The 24,882-nt window shown below is 29.1% G+C and overlaps 1 protein-coding gene across 1 annotated transcript; it reads left to right on the forward strand.

Annotated features, from left to right (window-relative positions):
- The first annotated feature begins 4,947 nt into the window (after positions 1-4,947).
- LOC111317511 (uncharacterized) lies at positions 4,948-6,222 on the forward strand. Its single transcript, XM_022919943.2, has one exon. It carries the CDS (start codon positions 5,359-5,361, stop codon positions 5,827-5,829), a length of 471 nt encoding a protein of 156 aa, XP_022775678.2. The 5' UTR covers positions 4,948-5,358; the 3' UTR covers positions 5,830-6,222.
- Positions 6,223-24,882: the final 18,660 nt, after the last annotated feature.

Raw genomic sequence — 24,882 nt, forward strand, 5'->3', positions numbered from 1 at the left:
TTATGGTCCTCCGTAGCTAAGGAACTAGTCATTTATTTAAAAAATAAAACTTTAAATTATAAAGGCAAGTGGTCCACTTCTCTCTTATGTATGTTTTACAAAAAGCCCAATTCCAAAAAAAAAAAAAAACCCAATAAATTAGATTTTTAAAAAATTCTTCAAAAATTAAAATTCATCATAGGTGAATATGACCTAACTTTATATTGATTTTTGTTTCATTTATTTTATAAATTGATTTCTTATATTAAATGTAAACATATTATACTAATGTCATATTTATTAAAAATTATTTGATTGCATTATAATTTCGACTTCTGAACGTAACTCTCATAAAAAAAAATTCTTTCAATAGTACAAATCATCACAGCATCATCTTATCTTTTTCTTTTATTGCCCTTTTGTAATCTTCAAATTTCTTGTATAAATACTTAAACGTAGGAATATGGTGAGCTAACTTTACTGTAAATCTTATAATTAACGAATCAAATCGTGTTGAAGTGTTTTGTAGTGGCCGGCATAGATTAATTTGTCAATGTCATGCATCAACTAGGTTCACAAACCTATGAAACAATAAGCTGTTGCTTATGCATTTGCTTTCAAAGGCAATAGGGAAAAAATCAACGTGCTATTTGAGCAAAATTGTTGTTTTATTCGGCAATTTTTGGATAAACTCCCTTTACTCAATTGATTTCTTCCGTCATGCCACTTTGAACCAAGTGACATTTCCATTACATCAAGTTCAAATAATTAATGCTTTTGAAATTTCAGATAAAATTCAAAATGAAATATTTATCTTTGAAAACCATGATCGTACATAATCAACAATTTAATTAGTTAGGTAAGTGAATTGACTTGTCAGTCCTATAACTATCATCCCAAAAAATAAGTTTTCCTATTTGTTGAAAATGTGACTAAAGTCTTATTATTATAATACAAGATTTATTTTGATAGGTTTATATTATTACTTTAAATAACATTTGACAAATTTAAAATTTAAATCTCAATACCTTTATTTTTTTTTTTTATCTCCAAATTACAATCTCTTTTACGAAAAAAATAACTAAAGAATTTCAAACCGAATTGCTCGTGGGAGGCCACCTTGGCATGGGTAATGTAAGAAAGCTAAATATGATCAAATACGAATGATACATAAAATAAAGGTCAAATACAAATTTATATTACATTAGAGCATAAAATTTAATAATTGAATTATTTAACAGAATATGAACTGCATAAAAAAGCATGAAATTAGGATCTAAAATTAAATTAATTTTACATAGAAATAAATAGATTTTAAAAAAATATATATTATACTATTTATAATTAGGGTCTCCCACATTCAACCCTCAACATATTTCTCTGTAATATTCTTTTAAATAGTTATTGCACAAATAATCAAGGAAGCAAAATTTGTATTTTAAGTTGTTGAAAATTAAAAAAAAAATGAAGAGAATAAATGGTCAAATTAACAATTGATTTATCTAAGAATATTTAATGTTGAAATCATTGATATATATATATATATATATATAAGTTTGCTAAAACTTTTCCATGAATTGAACATGACCATGTTATTGAGAAACTAGAAAATGGTAGGAGGATCAATTAAAGTAGGCATGCATACGATATCTTTAGTGTGAACCACACAGTATGGTTGGTCGATAATAATAGAGCAGATGCACAACAGCCTGTACATTAATACGTGTTGAGCCAAAAAGAAAATAATAATGCAATTTTATATTTATATCTATATAGAGAGAGAGGCTATACCCCTACCCCTTAAATTTCTATAAATGGGCAAAACAGATTTGGCATCCTTCATGTTTTCCTATATATACTTCTTGGAGGGTTTTACTTTAAATTTAAATGAATTATTCAATACGAAAAAGGATAGAAATTAAAATGACTATATATAATACAAGTATAATTTGCTAGTTACTTTTTTTTTATTTGTTTTTTATAAAGTAGGCCAAAGCCTAAAGAAAATTACGAAAAGAGAATTTGCAATTGTTGAGGATTCAACGTTAATCTTGCAGGAATCCACCTCTTAAAAGAGGTGGATGAACTATCTAGACTAAGCCCCAAATATATATATATATATATATATTTTAATTTGTTGCTACCTTAGTTACTTATTTGTTTAGGATAATAAGTGGCAGGTATCATCTTTTAAATGAAAAAGAGAATCCAAAATAATTTATGTGTTAAGTTGGTAAAATATTAAAGTTTTAGTTTTAATAACCAAAGATATAATCCCATATAATTTCAAGTATAAAAAAAAAATTTATTTTATTAAAAAAGAATAAAGGAAAGAAAAAGGAGGAATTATTATTCTAATTTATAATAATAATAAATAAATAAATTCTATTTATAAATAATAATACCAATAATTAGAAGATTTATTGATAAAATATTAAATTTTTAATTTTAATAATTAATGTTTAACTCCTCACAACCTCAAATATAAAAAATATTACAATTACAAATGTTAAATTCCAATCACCTTTTGACCTAATGGTAACCTAGCTTGTAATTAATCCAGCATTTTGAAGTTCAAGCCCCTCCTCTCCCCCAAAGAAATAGCAAAAAGAAAAAGAAGAACCTAAAAAAAAGACTAGAGTAGTGTTGCCTAAAATAATGGGAGGATTTAATTGAGCTTAAATGTTAGGTATGTGTTTGGACCCAGGAATCTTTTTGTCAAAATCAAAGGTTGATGATAGACTTGAAAGAAATAGAAGAAGGGTGTACATATATGTTTGATGTTTTTTTATATTATGGGTTTGGAATCATTGTTGTTAGCTATGACAACTACCGCACCACAAGTTAAAACAAGTGATTAAAGTGCGTTAGAAGCCAAAAAATAAAGCTGATAACCCTTAGTCCACTGACACAATGAAATTTATAAGATAAGATCACCAAATCCAATCCCTTAGGCTCTAACAAGATCAGGTTTAGCCGTTTAGGCTCCTTTTTGGGACCCAAATTTATTCGTACAAATATTTTTTAAAGCCTTAAAAGAAACCCAATTTTTTTTATGTAGCCAATGAGATAAATAGATGTAATTAATGAGATTTGATGTTGGAACAAGATCAGGATTAATTAGGCTCCTTTTGATAAAAAAAAAAAAAATCCAACTTTGTATGTAGCCAATGAGACGAGTAGATGTAAAGAGTTTTTGATGTTGGGTTTTGGCATGAACCGCAATTTCACCCAAACTCCACACTTTACAGCTCTTCTTTTTGTAATATTTCTTTCTTGCGTGAGGGATGAGTTTAAATCAGACTTCCAAAGCAAGAAAAAAATGTCATGAAATTTGGATGCTTGAATTTGCAATCTTTTTGCCACTTATCTCCTTCAATGATTTATTCCCTTTCCACAATCTTGAAATTTCAAAGTTTATAGCAGGTGGGTTAGGTTCATTTGGACTAACATTTGTACAAAATCCATTTCTTAAACTGAAGTTTTAATCGATTATAAGCCCATGAACATGATACATTTGGTTAGGTGTAACTATGCAAGACGTCTAACGCTCAGAAGGATGACTAATTCTACTTTAATCATCTACTATAATTTTATTTTCTGCAATTTTCTGTCGTCTTTTAACAACCACAATCCTCCAAAAGAGAAAAAAAAAAAAGAAGCATTAAAGTGCTGTTCCAATCATCCCTAGCCATGGCCTCATTTTGGGGAAATGTTCAATACGGGTAGGTATGAAATATTTTTCATTCATCATCACTACTCACTAGCCATGTTTCATTAATATTTTTATATAAAAAATTTTAAGTAAAAGGAGATATTTTATTTTATGACGAAAATATACTTCATTCAATAACAATTTATATTAAATTTAAAAATTATTTATTAAAAAATAATTAATAATTAAAATTAAACTTAAATTTTATAAATAAAATATTCCATCGATATTTCACCAAGAAAGAAATATATACATATTTCTTTCGACCATTCATACTATGATAACTGCATCTAACTCGTGAACCTTGGATTCAATTATAAATAAATTTCTTTGCAATAAAAAAGGCAGGAGGAAGACAAAATTTCTTGAATGAAGAAATGCTTGGGGATGCATGTGATATGAGTGGTTGATTAATGCTTTGAAAGCATTGTTTTGGGAATATGAATCCCGAAAACAGAGCATAATTTCCTATATTATTAGCTAATAGTCTGTTTTTTAAGTACTCTAGTATCGTGGTGAGGTGTAGGCCAGTCATAAACGCCAATTCGCCATCAAAAGCTGAACTTTTTTTGAGCTCTTCAAAAAGTTCAGTATGTCTTTTGGATATTCAGACACATAACACAATTTCCAACTAATGCATGCAAGGGTTCTGCCTTAAAACCTCAAATTTAAAAAAAAAATTAAAAAAGTTATATTTCTTAAATTTTACTCTCCTTCGGCAAGAAGATCTCCACTTCATTTATTGAGGAATTTTTTTTTTTTTAGATATTGAAGAATATTACACATAGTTAATCTGTTTTGAGGGCATTCATTTACAATAAATATAAAAAATTAACAAATTTATATGTTTTATCGAAGAAAAAATGTAAAATATTTTTTAAGTGTTCAAAGAAATTTCTTTTAAAATTTTCTTATTTTTTTAAAATTTTAAAGGTGTTCATACTGTCCCAGTTAGATCTGTTTTTGGTTGTTAGATTAATCAAATTCTTCAAACCCTTTACAAGAGCCCACCTCTCTGCAGACACTTTGACCTCATTTCCCTTGATCGTTATTGACATAACCAGAATTTGATGCCATACAGAAAATTTATGTATAAAAAAATTTATAGCAGGAAAAAAAAACTGAAACAAAAGAAAAAAAAAAAAAAGAAAACTTTTTCAAATCGAAGCCTGAAGACCATATTGTCTTCTCTGAGACAAGAAACTTCCCTCCCCAAAAAAATCGAAATAAATAAACAAAAAATCAGTGGGCTTTCCCATGTGCAATTTTCAACAACCCTTTCTAAAGTTACCTCATAGCATAGCCTTCATTGCCAAGTTTCAAAGCCTCGGGTCCCAAATGTGACGCTTCTTTTTTTTTTTTCCCCCCTTTTCGCTTTCAACGGCTAAAAGGATTTTTGAACAGCCAAAAAGTGGTTATCTTTGATCAACTTAAAATAAGAAACAGTAAGTAGCTAGGCCTTGCTTTTCAATCCTTTAATTCCTTTTGGCTCTTTATTTCCTACTTTGAGACTTTACCATAAAAAACCATCCAAATTCTTTCAACCAAGGGAGTTTAATTTCATCCCACATATATGATCACTATTTCCTAGCTACTTTTCTTTCCTTCACTGAACTCTACCTTCTCCATCTTTCCTTTCTTTTCCCATTTCTTCCTTGTATAACATGGCCAACACAGTTAACAAAGCTCTCACTTCCTCTTTCTACTTGTTCTTCTCCATAATTGTCAGCTTCTTTGTTCTAACCAAGCAAGATAATCCATGTCCATATCCATGTTACCCTCCGCCAACAGGCACCGGAGGCGGCGGTGTCACTCAAACACCTCCGGTTAGTAGTTACCCACCACCTTCACAAACAGGACTATACCCTCCACCAGTTACGTCCTACCCTACACCAACAGGGAATTTACCATATTACGTCCCCCCACCTCCTTATGGTAATTCTTTATATGGTCAGCCACCTCCTGATGCTATCTTGCCTTATTTTCCATACTACTATAGAAAACCTCCTCATGAAACAGATGATCAGTCATCAGCAACAAAAGGTAGTCCTGGAATATCATTGATCACAATGATTGCAACCACAAATCTTCTTGTATTTTTTTTTCTAGTTGTTTGTAGTTTATGGAATTACTAGCTAGTGAAAAAATTGCGTAAAATATTTATGTTTAATTAGCCACGCATGTCAATTTCTATGATGTTTCATTGAGAGGAATTAAAAAAGAGTTTGGGATCCAATTGCGATGCTTTCAGTTGCTGAAAAAAGGTGTAGAAATGGTGATGAAGTGAAAGACAAAGGAATCAAAGAGGTGGTGGGGGTGGTCCAGGCATTTATTCCTTTGTTTGGTAATGGATGAGATGAGTGTGTTTATTTTTGTTTCCACATTTTAATAACCCTGTTCGTCTTAATTCTTCTGATTAGAATTTTGCTAATCCACTTGATCGCATCATCTATTTTGGATGAGTTCAAAATGGACTATATATACTGGAACTTTAAGCAATAAGTAAAAGGGAACTTTCTTGATTCCAAGTATTCTTTGTCAAATTTTTTTATTAAAATTCTTGAAACAAACAAAAAAAAAATCCATTTAGCCTGACCTGATTTTACACTCTTTTTACACTAGATTTCTCTTTATATAGGCGAATTGCAGAGGTCTTTACTGGTTTTAGATACAATCCCAATTCAAACGAGTAATGTCTTTTAACAGAAAAATTATCCATGCAAATATGACCTGACAATGAAGCAAATATATATATATATATATATATATATATCAGTAACACTGTTGATTTGTTTGATTAGGTTTAGGGTTGTTGATATTCGATAGCAATTATTGCTGAAATTCTCTAAGCAGATCAGGGCATTACAATCAAATTGCTGACTTTATTACTTTTTTAAAAAAAGTAAATGATAATGGAGGGAGACTTTCTGAGTGTTAGTCTTTTGGACTTAAAAAATAAAAAAGATAAAAAAGAAAGAGATTTTTGTGATACTAACACATGGAAATCATATGTCACGGTCTTTCAAACCTAATTCATAAGATTGCATTTGATAATTTGGATTTTAAGGTAGGGATTTGAATTTTAAAATTAGTGTAAATTATTTTATAAAGTGCGTGTAAATAATAATTATATGATTATTTTTCAAATTCATATATTTGTCGAGGGCTAAAGTGCAATGATTTGTGAGTAAAAGAAACATTTCCCTTCTGTTACCAACTCCTTGCTAAATGGACTTCAGAAATTTTCCATTGCATATAGATATATAGTTATGTACCGAGGTTTTCTCTTATCAACAATCTATTATTGGCGCCTTGCCACTTCTCTACTACTGCATGAAATATGAATTTCAATGTAACCTAACACCATCAATACAGTTTAATTCAATTTGCATCCAAGGCAATGCATGATTAAATTTGAGGATACCTCTGTTGGCTGCTTAGGCCGAAGATGGTACACCATGGCAGATCATTTCAGGAAGCCATAACTGCCAAACGATCCATCCCAGAACTACTGGCAATTGCCACACTTTTCATATTCTTTCTCACCAGCTCTCTGCTATGTCTCTGGCCCCCCACTTTCGGCCTGCCACCAATGTTGTGATCTTTTACAACCTTATCACTTTCTGATGTTCGATGTTTTGGCAAATTACTGCCCACTTTCTATCGCTCTTTCTTTGAAAGGACCACATTTTGTGTCACAGATCCAGGGGAGCTGTGACTATCAGTTGGTGGAGTCAAAAGATATGGTGCCAGCTTGAGATGACTCAACTGTAGGAAAATTCCGCTCACCTACAGATCCACCAGCTGAACGGACCTGTTTATTTGCTTCCCTGGAGAGTGATGGTGATCTTGGAGTTGCTCTCATCCCAGGACTTGCTGATTTCTGTCTTTACTTCAGCTGGTTTCATGCTAGATAATGCAGCCTGTAGTAGAATTGGAAGCAAGTCAATATTAAATCTATTGACAAAAATAAAATTGTGGGACTGGATTATCATAGCACAATTAATCACGGGAAAAGTTAGCAATATATACAGGTCCAATAATAAGGTTTCAAGCCCAACTTCCCATCAAAGAAGTAAATGCAAATTAAGCATCTTATATCATATACTGTATCATACACTGGAGCTGGCATGTGGCCATATATATATATATATTATATATATATACTGGAGTGTAAGGTAAAATCAAGTATTGGTTTGAATTTTGAAAGGAAAATTTCATGCATGAATATTAAACCATATAGAATGTATTTCAGTGTGCTTAGATGTTAAAACCATTTAAAAAATGTATTACACATTTTCCATCACTCTTGGAGCAATTCAAAGCTCTAGTAGCATTCAGTAGCAATACATTGTCCATGGTTACAAACACACTTGGGAAGATCAAATAAATGCACCCTCTGTCCTTGAGAGATTAAGAACAAGGATTAAAGTACTAGTGCTCACTCAGCCAAGTTCAATTCTGATTCTCACATACCATATAAGAATGGTCTAAAATCAAGGTAGTTTACTAAAATCAACACAAGACATCCAGTAGAAACATGAAGAAAATAGTTTCGCAAACAAAACACCAAAGATCCAAAAACCTATAACAATTGTGCAAATAACAAAATGTAAATGCTCGATCTTTTAATACTATTGCTTCATATAATTTAATAGATTATTCCACATGCAATGTCAAAAATAATACGCTTTTAAGATAATTACATAAGAAATGAAGAAGAGTAACTAAAGCTATTCTAATAGAGTATGATTACATATGAGCCGACATAAGTACCTCCAAGTTAGAAATGCACTCATAAGTGCATGCTTTTCTGTGTTGTAAACTTATTACATCTGAAGACATACGAACACCATTATAAAATCAAGCAATAGCTGCGCTTCTAATGTACCTTGTTTCCAGTAGACCCTGGTTTCGTGGTAACATGATAGAAAGAAGGCATGGGTTTTGTTTTGAACTTAAGGCTTTTCCACAATTGCTTAATCTCAGACTCTGTCTTTTCCTGCAATAACAGTGACCAAAGCATTCAATTTATTTATAAAATTAGTAACCCATTAATCCAGAAATTTCAGAGCATGTCAGCAGCACTTCATTTCATCTTCCTTAGTTGAATTGACTGTCTGCTTAAGCCTGCACAAAAGAATACTCTACATTAAGGTTTAAAAGTCTAAATTTTGATGACATAAAGCAATACCCATGATGTTGCTACACCGCTGTTTGGTGTCTGGCGAGCAACAGGTCCAATCTTCTTCGATGAAGAAGGTTGAGCTTCAATTGCTTTCTTTATCATTGGTCCTTTCATACTGTCACAAGAATGAAATAATCATTTGAAATGTCCCTACAAGTGAAACATATATATGCTTAAAATGCAAGAAATACTAAGTACCTGGACAAGAAATAACATGAAAAAGGAAATTCAAATAGCAGCATTAAGTCTTAAGAGAAATACTAAAGAGAAATATACTAAAGGAAATTCAAAATTTCAAAGTTTTAATGCTTCTAAAACAAGGAGCATTCAAAGATGTTAAGATTTGTAAGATTTTTGGGTATAATCCCCAATATCTCAAAGCATAATCTCCAAGACCTCAAAGCATAATCTATACGACTTCTAAGCAAGCCGTTTTAAAGTCGTTGAGCCTTTACTTAGAGGAGACTTTTTAAATTTTCAAAAGTTATCGAGTTTTTACTTAGAGGAGCTTTTTAAAATTTTCAAAAAATTGTCGAATCTATGCTTAGATGAGTCCTTGTTCAAGATGAGAATTTTTAAAGTTGTTGAATCTCAGTAGAGAAGAGCTTTTTATGCCAAAATTTGTAAGTTTTTCGGGCATAATTCGTAAGTCTTTCAAGTTGAATCTGTTTTAGTTTCAAAATTTGTAAAACCTCTGAGCATGATCTCTTATTTTATTTTCAAAAGTTGTTGAGTCTTTGAAAAAAAAAATGAAGATTTTGAATCGTTACTCTGAACAAAATTGTTGTCTATTTCTTTATCTTATTCCTAATTCTTAGTAATACGTAGAGAATGGCAACTATAGATACTGAATTTTGTCTGAATTTTTTCGATAAACTAAATTGAGTTTCAATTTTAAATTTATTGATTTTATCAAGCTCGAGGGTAGAAGCTTGATTTCTTTTTTTTGGGCTAGGCCCACTGTTTTATTTTTGCTTTTAATTTATTATTTATGTTAGAATACAATTATATAAAATAATATTAATTAATTAATTAATTAAACATTAAACAAAAAAATACAAAACACAAAACATAAAAAAAAAGAGCAAGGGGGCTGGTGACAGTGGGTGCCATGCATGGCACCGTTACCACTCACTCATTTGACCACCAATCACCTACCTTGAACCCTTGAGCCCCGGAACCACTTCCTTAAGCTATTACTTAACCTTAGCAGACAACATACCTTGCCAAACATCTACCCTCTGCCCGTATACCTACCACGACCACCTTAACAATGGTGTCGCAACCGAAGCTTTACAAATAAAGCTCATTAAACCCTAAAAAAGAAAAGAAAAAAAAGGGAAACTTTACTTTAAAAACTTTGCCCAAAAAAACCCTGCCAAAAAATTATGAGAAAACTTTTCAAAAAAAAGGGAAACCAAAAGCCATTGTCAAAAAATTTGCAACCAAAATAAAAAGCAAAAGAAAAAAAGATCCCACAAAAAAAAAATCATAGCCCCTAGAATAAGGATTCAATGCCAATATCAAGAAGGATAATAGAGAAAACAAAAATAAAATAAGGAAAAAAAAATTTTTGAGCTTTTTTCTTTGAGAAAAGTCGAAATGTTTAGGCTTGGATCTAAGTTGTCCGGGACTCTTTTTGGTAAAAAAAGAGGTTAGATCTGTAAAGAGGACGTAAAGAAGAGGATTTTAGGTTTTTTAGGGTTTTTGGTGACTAGCATAGCAATTAGCGACCACCAATGGCAAAACAGGCAGTGATCGATGCTGCTATTGCTGACTTACTTCTAGGATACTGATCAGCTTTAAGAGTTGGCTAAAAGAAGAAACTGAGTTTTTTTTTTTTTGGAAAAAGAGGAAGAAATGAGTTGAAAAAATTTTTTAGTTTATATATAGGCAATAGGGTCCAAAACGATGTCGTTTTGCAACCCCAAGGTTTGTAAATGGACGACGACCCGACTTGAGGTTTGCGCACTCGACCTGGATCGTTGACAAGTCTAGTTCAATTTTTTTAATTTTTGATTTAATTTTTTAATATTATTTTTATCCTTTTGAGTTGTTTTATTATTATATACATGTTTTAACTTTTAAATTTGTTAGAATAAATATATGTTGTTTTTATTATAATAATAATAATAATAATAATGAAAACAATAAAAAAGTAAAGATAAATAATTATAAATATAGTTTAAATTTTTGACAATTTTATTAAAATTTAAGATAAATCTTATAAAATAATATAATAAAAATATAACTAGATGATAATAATAACAATAATAAAAATATAAATGATTTCAAAACTCTTGATATTTTTAAATTTGAAAAATAAAAAAAATAATAACAAAAAAATAATATAAAATATAAAATATATAAAAAATGATAATGAAAATAGAATAATAAGAAATATTTTTTTCCCTGCCTAGATGTTGCATAGAATAAAAATAATTTTTTAAGAAAATAATAATAAATAATTTTACCTAGATGTTAAAGAATTATTAAATAATAATATAATAAAAAATAACTAAAACCTAAACCCTAATAATAATAATAATAATAATAAAAAAAAAAAAAAAATTTTTTTTTATGAAAAAAAAATATATGAACAATTTTTAAGTAATTTGCAGAAATCATAAAAAACGAGCTTACTTCGAAAATCTACCTAAATGTAAGGGATTTTTAGAGATATTTTTATTTTTAAATTTAAAACTCTAAACTATAAATCTTAAACCCTAAATCTTAAAATTTCAAAACCCTCAAAACCTTTAAAACCCTAAAAAAACCCTAAAACCCTCGAAATCCTAAAATCCCAAAATCCCAAAATCAAAATCCTAAAACCCAAAACCTTAAAATTTCAAAACCGTCAAAACCTTAACACCTAAAACCTTCGAAACCTCAAAATCAAAAACCCTAAATTCTAAATACTCAAAACCTTAAATCTTAAAATCTTAAAATCCTATAACCAAAATGCTAAAACCCGAAACCCTAAAATATCGAAACTTTCAAACGAGACCCTAAATCCTAAAAATCCACCAAAACCCTAATTTTAACCTAAACCCCAAATTTGACTCTTAACCACAAATCATCACCTAAAAATCATTCAAACTTTAAAACCTCAACTTAAGCCTTATATAAAACCATCACAAAATCATATAAAAATATCATATAAAGTACTCTATCCCTAAATGCCACCTAAAGGTTGAGTATTTAGAAAATTTTATTTTGTTAAATTTTTTATACGCTTCTTTAACCCGAATAATAATGAAATTAAACACAAGAATAAAAAATATCATTAAAAATGAGATCTTAAATATAAATAGTTTACCTAAACTTTGTCTGGATGTTAAGGAGTTAGTGATCTCATTATATTTAAGAACCCAATTTCAAAATTGCATTTCATTAACTTGCATAACATTCATTAGCATACTTGTGTCTATTCATTATTGTTTGTATTCGTTTCACATGTATGTACCTTTAATTATTGTTTGCTAGCTATTTATACCATCATTATTTTTTTGCATAAAAATGTTTTTCAAAAAAATGTGTATTTTAAAAAGAAAGGTGAAATCACAAAATAAAACAAAAATAACATTTCAAGGGAAATAACTTTTGGTACTCTACTTAGATGTTGGAGAGTCACCAACAATTATCTTCTATAAGAAATATTATTTTTTTGTACTTAAATGTTGGAGGATTTTAAAATAATTTTTTAACCTAAAGATTCCTACATAAAGGGCTAATAAAATTATTTTTTTCAAAAAAATGAAGAGAGTTATTATTAAATTTTAAATCGAAACCATTTTATCCAAATACTGAAAATAATGCATGATTAATTAGTATCAATTTATGGGCATTGTGGCAGTATTAATATTTTCGCATACGTAATCAATTCTCAAACCCAATCTTATTTTTCGTAGACTAAAAATTATATTTTTGATAAACTTTAAATTTATTTTTTATAATTTTATTAAAAAGATAAATTTTTGGATAATCAACCACATCTTAAAAAAAATTAATGGTAACTTTTCAATTTTTTTCGATTTTAAAATTTTAAACATCTACTGGTTTGAAAATCATTATAACAATACTCATTCTTAATAATTGATATCTAATAGATTTAAAATTAAACTTACAATTTTTTATCTAGGATTTTGATTTCTTTGTATAAAAAGAGCTCTATAAAAAACAAAACACAACCTAAAGTTCTAGTTAATCACCTTATTGAGAAAAAATGAAAACTGCTATCCAGCTCTCTAAAACTACTACCTTCCCGACCATTTTTCTCCAAAACAAAGATTGACATTAGCTTTCTCCATCTTTGTCCTCTCAATAATCAAAGCTTACTTTGCCTTTTGTCTATGATGAAAACCAATTTACATTCTATATATGTAAAGATATGTTACAAATGTTCTTCTTCTGCATAAATCTCTTTTAATTATTCTTTCTTTCTTTTTGTTTAACACAAGGACAAACAAAGGTTAAACTTCCTAAATACACTTATTGAGTAAATTATTTATCACACAATGTCCAATTACTGATATATAATTATTTATTTACTTTAATGAAAATTACATTATGGGCTTTTAGATTAGCCCAATTTTTTGTCAAAAAAATAGCCCAAGCTTCTCTTTGGTCTAAGCTTTCAAGCTACCCAATCGGACCATTATTTTGAGTACTACAAGATGTGAGTCTGGGCCGGCCATTTGTTTTCTCATAGATACCATTTTATTAATTGGGCCTCATGAGAGAACAAATTCATTGGGCCTTTTTTTCATGCTTTTCTTTCCTATTTATTACTAGTATTAAATTAATTAAATTAAATAAAAGGTTGGCCAAAAATATAAAAGGTTGTCCGACCGATATTTTTAAAGAAATTGATATGTAATTGAAATTGATGTTTAGAGATTATGAATTTAAATAAAATTTTGCATATGATATTTTTTTTAATTAAATAATTATTAGCATATGAATTAAAAAAATGAATAAAAAGTTTGAAGATAGAGTTTCTTACTGACACCTATTATACGGTATGCCACTGGGAAGGAAGATACTTTGTAGCTTTAAAGTTTTATATTCAAGTTTTATAGTATTAAGGTTTCATCTAATTTTATTTCAGATTTATTTAATTATTTGTTAGTTAATTTGTCGGTTGATTTATCCTTTTGATTTAATTCATTTAATTCTATATATTTAAATATGATTATAATTTTTTTTGTAATAATTTCGTAAAGAAAAATTATCAATATGCGGATACAAAACTAATATGATTTTTGTGGTAAGCAAAATCTACTTTTGCCGCTTAAGTCCATAATATCATGTAGACTTGTCCAGGCATACGGCAGCTTGCTATGATCGATTCTGATCGGGCTTGAACAGAATTTTCAATTCGAGTCAGATTTGACCCGATATATTATTTAATTAATAAAAATTAAATTAAATTTTTATTTTAAAAAATATTTAAATATATGAATATTAAGATTTTTTAAATATTTTATTTTTTAATACTATCGTGCCTATTTGGGCCTACCTTTGGCAAGGTTTTCTAAGGGTCAATTGTGACTCTCTAAACAATACTTAACGGTGTGCTAGCACTCATTTTCTTTTTTTTTTTGTTCAATTGTAAGTTTTTAAAACTTCAAATTATTAATTACTATTTAGCTCGATATATGATTTGATAATTATTCATTATATTTTAATTCAATTTCCTAAAAAATTGTATTAATTTGAAATTGCTTATATTAATAAATATTTTTTGATTTGAAGAACAAAAATTTCCGAATTATGCTTTTTAAGACAAGGGATTATGTACTGCAAGCTATAATATCTTATACAAATCCATACGTAGATATTATATATATATAAACATATTTATACTAATGAAAGTTTGTATAGAAAAATGTTTGATTTAAGTCTGAATTTAATATTTTTAGTATTTATCCAACTAGACGATTTTAGACCGATGCATACAATTTTTTTGTAAAATTGAAACATTATCAGATATAATATAAACAATTATGATTCTTACTTTATATATGATAGAGAAATAGATTGCGATTGACAATCATATTTGGGAAAAAGGGGATGCATTTGTGAATGAAGGGACCAAACAAAAACTTGACAGATCACTGCTGAGGGTTTTTGAGGCATATAAGGAAGAATTTTTGTGGGCATGGAAAGAGAAAGGAAGAGAAGTGATTTCAGTATCCCGATAGAGTGAGGGCCAAGCATTGAATGATTTTGAATAGAGCAGCTCCTTTTTTTTTTTTTTTTTGCAGCCACATATCCATGGACTCAAATTGGGCAATCCTTACTTGTCATCCTCATGCCCTTTCTTCCTTTCCAATTATCCATACCATCCTTTATTGTGAATGCAATCCGTACAAACTCTTGAGTAATCATATCTTCGCTGCGACCTTAAGAAAGAAAGAAGAAATCATTGCTACTTTTTTTTTTAAAGAATTAGATATAATTTTGAAAACAAATAATTCAAACTCAATTCTTTAAATAAGAGATTAGTCAAAAATGTTTATAAGTGGCGCGATGAGAGTTTTATTTAACAAAATTATCCTTGTAATCGGAGTTTTTGGCTTTCTTATTAGTGACTAAGATTATTTTTTGGTTATTACTTTGCAAATTCCTTTATGCAACTTGCTGTTTTTAACTTCAAATGGCATTTCCTATAGCATATGACCATATAGTTTTGAATGAATGAGGTCAACAAATAAACAATCTTATGTAGTGTTCCTCCCGCAGATACATTGTTCCACATAATCTTGTTGGGCTAGTTGTACAAAGAAACTCACTAAGGTCCAACCAAATGGCCTGACTGCCTGTTGCTGACTTCTTGAACATATTCTAAAATGGGTAAAGGTCCTATGTATTAAGACCCAAAAAACAGGTCCATCTTTCAGTGTCAAAGCCCAACAGAAGACCCACATTCACCATTATCAAAGATTGTACCAAATGTACCCATTCCTCTGTGTTGGACCAAGTTGAGCAAAATTCATTGAGAAACAGTCTCTTTTCCAGAGAGAGAGAGAGAGAGAGAGAGAGAACAGAAGGCAGGGGAAAAGATGAAATGAATTTTAAAATGGTGCAAAAAAGAGGCTCAAAAAGAAAGATAAAAAGGACAAGGGCATGGGTCACTTGAGAAGATGCATCCCTAAAGTTTGATAATAAAATGTGAATTGTCATGGCTTGGTTTGTAAAGGGCACCTTCCCCCTTTCGCACTGTCTCTCTCAAAAGTCTAATCCACTCTCCTACACCAAATGGTCCCTGCCCTTCGACTGTGGCCCATCTCTCCCGTCTCCTGTCCGTGGTTCACCCTACATTGACCATGACCACCCTATCTCTCCCTCCCAAAAGTCTTGATTAGTTTTTGTTGGCTTGTATTTATTCCCGTCCGAGCCACGGTTTAATTACCCCCTGGTCCTAGTCCCAACTTGCTCAACAAATTTAATTCACCAATGACAAAAACAAAGTTTAAAATTCTCAACAGCAGCAACAAAAAAAAAATTGCTATATATATATATTATAATCTTATTGGAAACATAAGCTGGTTATTTCATATTCATACGAAATATTTCACCTGAATAAATTTTGGGTAATTATTGGGGAAGGGGGAGTCAACTTTTTGGGTTTTTCGCTTGCTTAAATCTTGATCAGCCACCGAAATTCTGACATGGCCGATTGCCCTAATATCTGTTGGAGAATAAAACCAAGCACACGAGGACAACACCACATGTTTCATGTCATACCCACCTAATAATGCAACTATTTTATATATTTGATTTTATAATTTACGATAAAGCTTAACTTTTGATTGTATTCACGTGCATATGCCGCTTAAAGATATGAAAATTTCTTGGTAGTTGTTAAGTCTATTTATTCAATTAATATGGTCAATTTTTTTGGGTATTTAGATAATGTCCGCTTAGTCATTACGTCATTTTTTTTTTCAAGAATTGAAGGGTTTATCCAATATTCTCATTAACATCTCATCAAAGTATTATTTTAAAATTAAATACTCAATTTTCGATTTACTTAAAATTATTAAATATAATTTATAATTATTTAAAATTATTAAATATAATTCATAATTATTCTTTTTTTTTTTTCGAATTTCACATAAATTTATTATTAACTATTAATTATTTTAGTCAAGTCATAATTCTACATCTCATATACAAGATAAGAAGGACCGAGAACTTAATATATTGAGATTTAAGTATTCTTTCTATTAAAACTTTTTCCATATACTTCACTTCTTCCTTCGTCCCAAAACCCTATGTATCTTGTTAACTGGATTGTCAAAACACGTCTTGAAAAACCATTATGACGGTCCCTAACTGTGTTTGTTAATTGCAGATTCAGCTCACTTCACTCTTAACCTCTTATCAGTTCCTTTCAGCTAGCACATCAAAAAATACCATCAACATTAATAGTACAGTTCTTGATGACTTGAAACTTTAAAAAATTTAAATTAATTAAATAGTGAAATTTTGTCAAAGTTTTCTTAGACTTGTCTGATCTAATGACATCAACATTAACAATTTAATCACATGTCTAATCAGCTTCGGAGAATTTTATGGTCACATGAAAATATTTGCATCGCCTCTTATAAATTAAGACTAGACTTAGATAATTTTATAAGTGATATAATAATATGGTATAAAAAAAAATATGAATCTCATATGATTTAAAATTTTATTAAAAATTATATATAAATTTTAAAGAATAAAAAATATATTTTATACTTAACATATAAATACGAATTATAATATATTAATTTTGTATTTTATTAATATTTGATACAAAATAAATTATAAAAATATATAAATTATCTGATTAATATATATATTTTTTAACTTAGCTTAAATTTAGCTGGATTTTCTAGCTAGCTTGAAGAACTAAAATTTTTGTCACGCGTATGATTTTTTTTTTCTGGGTTTTTTATGGGATGATGGGTGCATGGAAAAAGCAAGGCCTAGGAAGCCTAAAATTGAGACAGTAACCTAAATTTTTTAGGAGAGAAGAGGTTAAATTTCCAATTCTTTCAGTAAGGGACATGTCTTTCAAAGTATTCCTTTTATCTAATTCAGAGATAGTGTTGCAAGCTGAAATGTTATTGATGATTAAATGATGTCATTTTCTTTTATATGCAAGTCTTAATCAGATAACAATTGGAAACAATCAAGATCGGGTTGTAATTAATTCCAAGTTAAACATTGTTGAATTTCATTAAAAGAAGTTTATTTATACGGACAAAAGATTAAAGCAAGTTTACCAAATTATTTTATTTTTAAAAAATAAAAGAAAAAAAGGATTGAATTTTTTTTTCATTTTGGGTTTTGTGAACTTCGACATTGTCTAAAAAATCTAATCTCATACCTTACACTGTGTTTAGTAAAAGAAAAAGTGAATGAGAGAAAAAAAATTATTTATTATTTATTATTTCGTCTGATAAAAGAAAAATAAAAAGAGAGAAGAAAAATAATGAATGAATTTGCATTAAAGACTCTTACTTTTATCTAAAAAAAAATCGGAGAGTGATGGAGTGGGACGGTGAGATCTTTGTAGTTTTTGCTCAAATATGTTATATTGGAAAGGAAAGGCAACTTTGCAAACTTTACAGTTTTCATACTGTAACAAGAAAAGGGAAAAAAAAAAAAAAAGAAAGAAAAGCCCTATCATCTTTTTTCCTTTTCCAACTTTAATCAAACAGAAGTATTGAAATCCCATTTTCTGTTTCCCTTGTATCATATGTTCTATATCTTATTAGCCATTTTATTCTCAGCTAATGATGACATTTACTGATCTTAATTATTAAGATTTCATTAGGTGGTAATATTCTCTATTTAATATTTTACTAATCATTTTGTCTCAAAGTGAATGTTCAGTTTTCCTTTTTTTTTTTTTTTTATCCCTATCAAGATTAGATTCGCTTTCTTAAAACGATTTGTTTTTCAATGTTTAGGGGTTAGGGAGTCAAAAAGAAAATAAAGGAAGTTAAAATTTAGGTAAATCAGTGGTCATTCAAAACCAAAACCTTATCCTAACACTAGTAGGATCGACAAAGGGCGCCACCATGATGAAAAGTGTAGAAGTACAGGGAATTTTTCAGCATATTAATGATTGATGAACTCTTTAGTTCAGGCTGGGTCATGTCTATTTCCCCCATTACAAAATTTTTTCTATGTGCAAATGAACTTTTACCAATTCAATTTCCAAGCAATGTGGGGACAAATCTCCCACTCTTTCAAACTCTATCATCCACTCAAAATTTTCTTGCTTGGTAAGAGATTGATCACAGTTCCATGTGAAAAAAATATAAACTGGGTCCATGTATCTTTGCATTTTCAGAAAAGAGAAGAACTTCAGCCTCTTGAGTTTGTTGCCTAACTTCATTCTCAACCTATTGTCCCTACCTTAGTTGGAATTCCTATCCTTTCCAGCCTTCCTTTCGTTCAATTTTTCTCTCACACTCCCCACTTGCAATAATTCAAAACTTTGGTTTTTTTTCTTTGGCTTTGATAGTTGTTGGATGACTTTAACGCCACATTATCACAGCATGGCATCCACATTAAAATGGACCCACCTACGACTTTTAGCCACGTGTGCAGCACAGTACCAGTTGATTGCCATGGGGTATGATGGATGATGGTTTTTAACCATGCAACGCCTAGCTGTCCATGTCATGGTTTGGATTTCGGTTCATGCGCTTATGTTTGTCCGTGCTGTATTTATTGATCCTTGAATCACATGGTCCGTCCGATCATTATCGTATGGTCATTGTCCTTTCTGTTTGGATTGATTTCTTTTTGTGTGTGTGTGTGTGTTTTGACATTAGAGCCATTGGTTTCATTCCTTTATTATTATTATGAAAGCAAAAACCCACACTCCAAGCCATAGCCTATAGATTTTGTTCTTATCAAGTCTATGCCTTTTCCGTTGGCATTTAACAGAATTTGAAATGAAAACACATGGGAAATACCAAATTTAGTGTCAAAATATGACAGCCCTCTTTTTCTTGAATTTTACCTAAGTTTGGAAGTGGGAAATACAAACAAACAAATGATGATAATGATGGGGACTGTGGCACCAAGCGGGACACAGCACAGAGCAAAACATCCAAAACAGGCATATCTAGAGATCATATGCCTAAAGGTTGGAATAACATCAAGGAGTTTGGCCATATGAAGCAAACAAGGGAGTTGGAGACATCAAGAGTTCGAATGATATGAAAGAAAATGGAAAAGTTATCCTCCTTTTTATGAACAAAAGAAAATGCTTGGAAACCTAATTAATGTACGCTCTCCTAATCTTTGTCTGAGAGGCATGGATTTGTTGTACAAGTTGCCCATTATTCTGATCTGACTTGTTTGTGTTAGCCTTGTTCGTTTTTGAAAAGAGATGATCCCTTTTTCTATTAAGATGAATCACCAAAATACATACATATATATATATATATATATATATATACATACATCAAGATATCAAATTTTCGAAAAGCAATTAAGTTTTTAGCTCAATGATTGATTTTCATGTTTCCTTTTCAAAAAATTGGATTCGAATCTCTCATTTTTTAATATCAAATAAAATTTGAACGAGTATATTATTACATAATATCAATACTAATTCATCAAAATTGAAATGCGATACCAACAATCGGTTTGATTAGAGACAAAAAGCATGCAAGAAAACAAAATGATGGAGAAAGGATTGTTATTGCTTTTCGGATTGAAAGGAAATCGAAAGAATGACGAGATGAAAAGAAATATGCTATTATTTGATGATCCTTCGATAAATGAAGGGAAAATGAAAGAAAAAGCATAACAATCTGTCGAAATGGATTGTCAATTTTGAACTTCAATTCTCTCTTGGCCACAAACAAGGCGCTAGAAGTTTAGAACTGATCAACGATCAATAAGCACCAAGATGATGCAATGGTATCCTTGAATATCCATTTGATGGGCTAAAAGCCTAAATCACTAGCTCTATGCTTGACCACATTGGACCACAGGCCGATTTCTAAACCCAATGAAGACCAATCAACAACCATTTGGAATTAGGAGGTGACTACTTCCTAATGTACTAGTTGTTATCGTTTGTATTTGTATCATTACTTCTATACATCCTCATGATCATGCATCTTTCCATTTTTAAGAATTATCATTCTTGCAATTAGTGCCGTAGCCTCAATCTTTTCAAGTCACTTTTCAATCTAACAAATGTTTAAGGATGTGAAGTTGTAATTAGAGATCACTTTGTCATATACATCATCTAATGTATGATCATCTAATGTATGATATGAAATTCAATTTTTTTACCAGAACAGTTCAAACCTGTTTCTTTAAATAAGAGATAGAACGAACCAAATATTTTTATAATGGATTTATCATTTATCTTTACCTAAAGTTATGTACATGTTACGTTTAATCTACGAATCTTGATTTTCATGAATTTAATTTTTCTCTCAAACTGTGGTCCATATCAATATATGTCATGGTAGGGATTACTTTTGGGGCACAAAATTAGAGCAGAAATTGAGGTAAGTTGAAGTTGAAGCGCACACGTGGGAGAGTAAGCCCTTCTGTTGCAATCCCCGAACAAAACCATGTGAGACCGTACTAGCTAGCCACGGTGATTCAGATTGAGTGTCGCCATGCACAAAGACCCCTCGCTATCTTGCGGGGCATGTTGGTCTTGGGGAAATTAATACTTACACCAAGTTTAGTTTTTAGTCTTCTAATTTCAAAACCTTATCTTTTTGCCCTCATAAATTGCTTCGGTAAAGCATTCAATACCAATATAAAATTTGAGTGAGAAATCAAAGGAAAAAATAAAAAAGCAAGATAGGCATTTGTTTCATTAGTATTAATCTTTGAATAAATTTTATAATTAATGCTTAGAAATCAGAGGCAATTAGGCATTTGTTAAAGATATTACTTCGTATATTGTTATTGAAATTTTTAGACGAAGAGTATTTTAACTATAATTTTTTATCATAATGTTGTTTTTAGAACTGAAATATAAATGAGCCATTTTATTAATTTAGAATTTTAAGATAATTAATCACTTACTTTAATATAGCGTAAGAACTCGCGAATTAAAATCTTAAAAATGTAGTTTCATCACTCAATGTATTATTGCATTAGCCTATGCAATGCTTTTTTAATCTTTCTTTAGCTAGCACTTTCCTTTTACATTTGGATTTAGGTGCAAGGCTATTAATCATTCATCTGACTTACACGTGAGGAGTAAGTTGAAACTTAAATATAATAGTTGAACATTTTTCTATCAACGCTTAAACTTTTACCATAGTTGTTCACCCAATTTAAGTTGCGACTATCCAATCTCAACAAGAATTATATAAGGTCTATTACTGATAAATATAAGTATAATTTCACATAATATTTTGATATATTTATACAATTTTAAATTATAATTAATTAATTAATTAATTAATTATAATGTAATAATTGCATGTGATATACTTTTAACTTTAAATTAACTTCAATAATGGAATTAGAAGTTGTTACATACCATTTTGGAGTATATTTAAAATATTTTATAAATAAAAAATACATGATAATATTTTAATTCCACTTGTGTGTAAAAATCATACCAGAAAAATTAAAATTAAATTAGATTATCATTTTATATACTGTCAATAAAATTTTTAAATTCCACAAATGGAATCATATGTTTTTTTTTTTTTTTTATGTTTATCATGTTTATTTATTAATTTTTTTTAAATACATCCCATAAAATATATTACAAAGGTAATTGTAGAGTTTAAAATTTTCATCAAATATTTTTATTATATATATATACATATAAATATATAGATATACACAGAATTTTGATAAGAAAAAGTGCATTAAATGAAAAATAACTTTTTAAATTATAATTTGACTAACTTTAATAAATGTTTATAGGTGCTGCTTAATCAAATTCTAATTTTTATGACTTTTTGGTCACCGATGCAGTGAATCCTTTGAGGAGTGATTAAGATGCTGAATGGAGAGGGTTAAGGTTTCAAAGCAAAGTATGAAGTGCGTATGTTCCCTTCCGATAGTACAGGGCAGCCAAATTGAAACCCTTGGGGCTCTCAGTTGCTTGCCACTCACTACATGGTGTGTGGATGGATTGATGAGAATGTTGTGAAAGATGCCATTTCTTGCTTGGATAATGATATCATCATGAATCAGGAAATAGTTTACAATTTTTTTTTTTTGTTTAATCTTCACTGCTAAGTACATGTACGCTGGCGTGATTATTGCAAGACCGAAATTGTAAGTTGAACTTGAAATTTAATTTAAATAATTTATGTATTTTTTTTAAAGTGGTATTTAATAAATTTAAAATTTAATATTAATATTTTTTATTTTTTAATTGCGACCCTTTTTATAAAAAGAAATTAAAAATTTGAGATTAAGCAAATAGTCAAATTGTACTAAATTAGGCCGCGAGGTGCGATTGAGCAAATATTTCTACAGAATTATACTGTATATTCAATGATTAAACAAATTACTTTTCTATTTTCTATTTATAGTTTTTTGGTAAACTAGTTTTCTATTTTTGACAGCAATCAAAATTAGAAAATAATTCTGAAAGTAGAATTCCAAAATCTTTTCTTGAAAATGTTTGCTCTCTAAACAAAATATTAAGATTTAATTTGGTAATGAATATGAATAATGTTAGCTATAGATTTTAAGGGTGTATTTGGTGTATAAGATTATAATAAAATATGATAAAATATCATTATAAATATAATTAAATGAAATAATATTATTTTATCTTATATTTGGTATGTATAAGAATTAAAATAAAATAACTTATTTATTATCAAAATTATTCTTATTCAAAATTTACATAATTTAAATTATTAATGTAATAAAATATATAAATTTAATTTTATAAATTAAAAATAATCTTTTTTACTTTAAAGAAATTGAATCATTTTATGTAAAAAAGATGATTAATTTTTATTAAAATATTATTATTTATTTAAATACAAATCAAATATGATATAAAATAATAATTATCTTATTTTATACATTAAATATTATGTGTATACATTTAAAAGCGAAACTCAACATGTTCTCCAGTCACTAAAACATTTTTTTCTTTATTTCTTTTCGACTTCATTCAAATATATAAATAACATATTCATGAAAAAAAAATTCAAAATTTTCTTCACCTCTAAATTGCATTATCTTTTTTTTTTTTTTTGTAAGAAATAAAATTCGAAGTAGATAAACTACTCAATCCCTTATGTTAAAGCAAGATATATCATATCGATAATATAAGATAAATAATTACAGATTATGTATTCGATACGACTCTAATAAGTGATTATCGATAAAATTTTAATCCAAAATCTTTTTATAAAAAAAAAAACCTAATCAATTAAATTAACTATTTGTTAATCTCTAAATTCCATTATCAAAAGTTAAAAACTAGCACTCCAACGTTGCAAAGAGTTGAAGTTTCGTCGAAGAAAAACGGATTTTGATAATCTAAAATAAATTATTATAAATTATGTATTCGATATGATCATAATAAGTGATCATCAATAAAAATTTAAATTCAAAATTTTTTTATCAAAAAAAAATCTAATCAATTAAATTAACTACTCATTAATCTCTAAATTCCATTATCAAAACTTAAAAACCAGCACTCAAGCGTTGCACAGAGTTGGCGTTTCGTCAAAGAAAAGCGCACCTTGACACCCAAACAGAGCGTCGGAGTTCCAATCACCTTAACTAACAAGCATCTTTCCTGTCATCTCATCATAATTTGATTTTGAATTTGATTTCTAGTTGAAATTAAGTGATCCCAATTAATTTCGAGGCAATGTTTCTGCGAATTGTGACCAGGATGAATCAAATTTTGATGTAAATTTTGTAGAATCATGTGCCACGCCACCAATGGGAAGTGACCAATCCCCGAATTTCTCCCAAATAAAGAATAAAAAAAACAAAAGAAGTTGAAATGTTT

Source organism: Durio zibethinus, chromosome 2 (genome assembly GCF_047325235.1).
Source record: "Durio zibethinus cultivar Kanyao isolate XHJ-2024 chromosome 2, ASM4732523v1, whole genome shotgun sequence".
Taxonomy (NCBI): domain Eukaryota; kingdom Viridiplantae; phylum Streptophyta; class Magnoliopsida; order Malvales; family Malvaceae; genus Durio; species Durio zibethinus.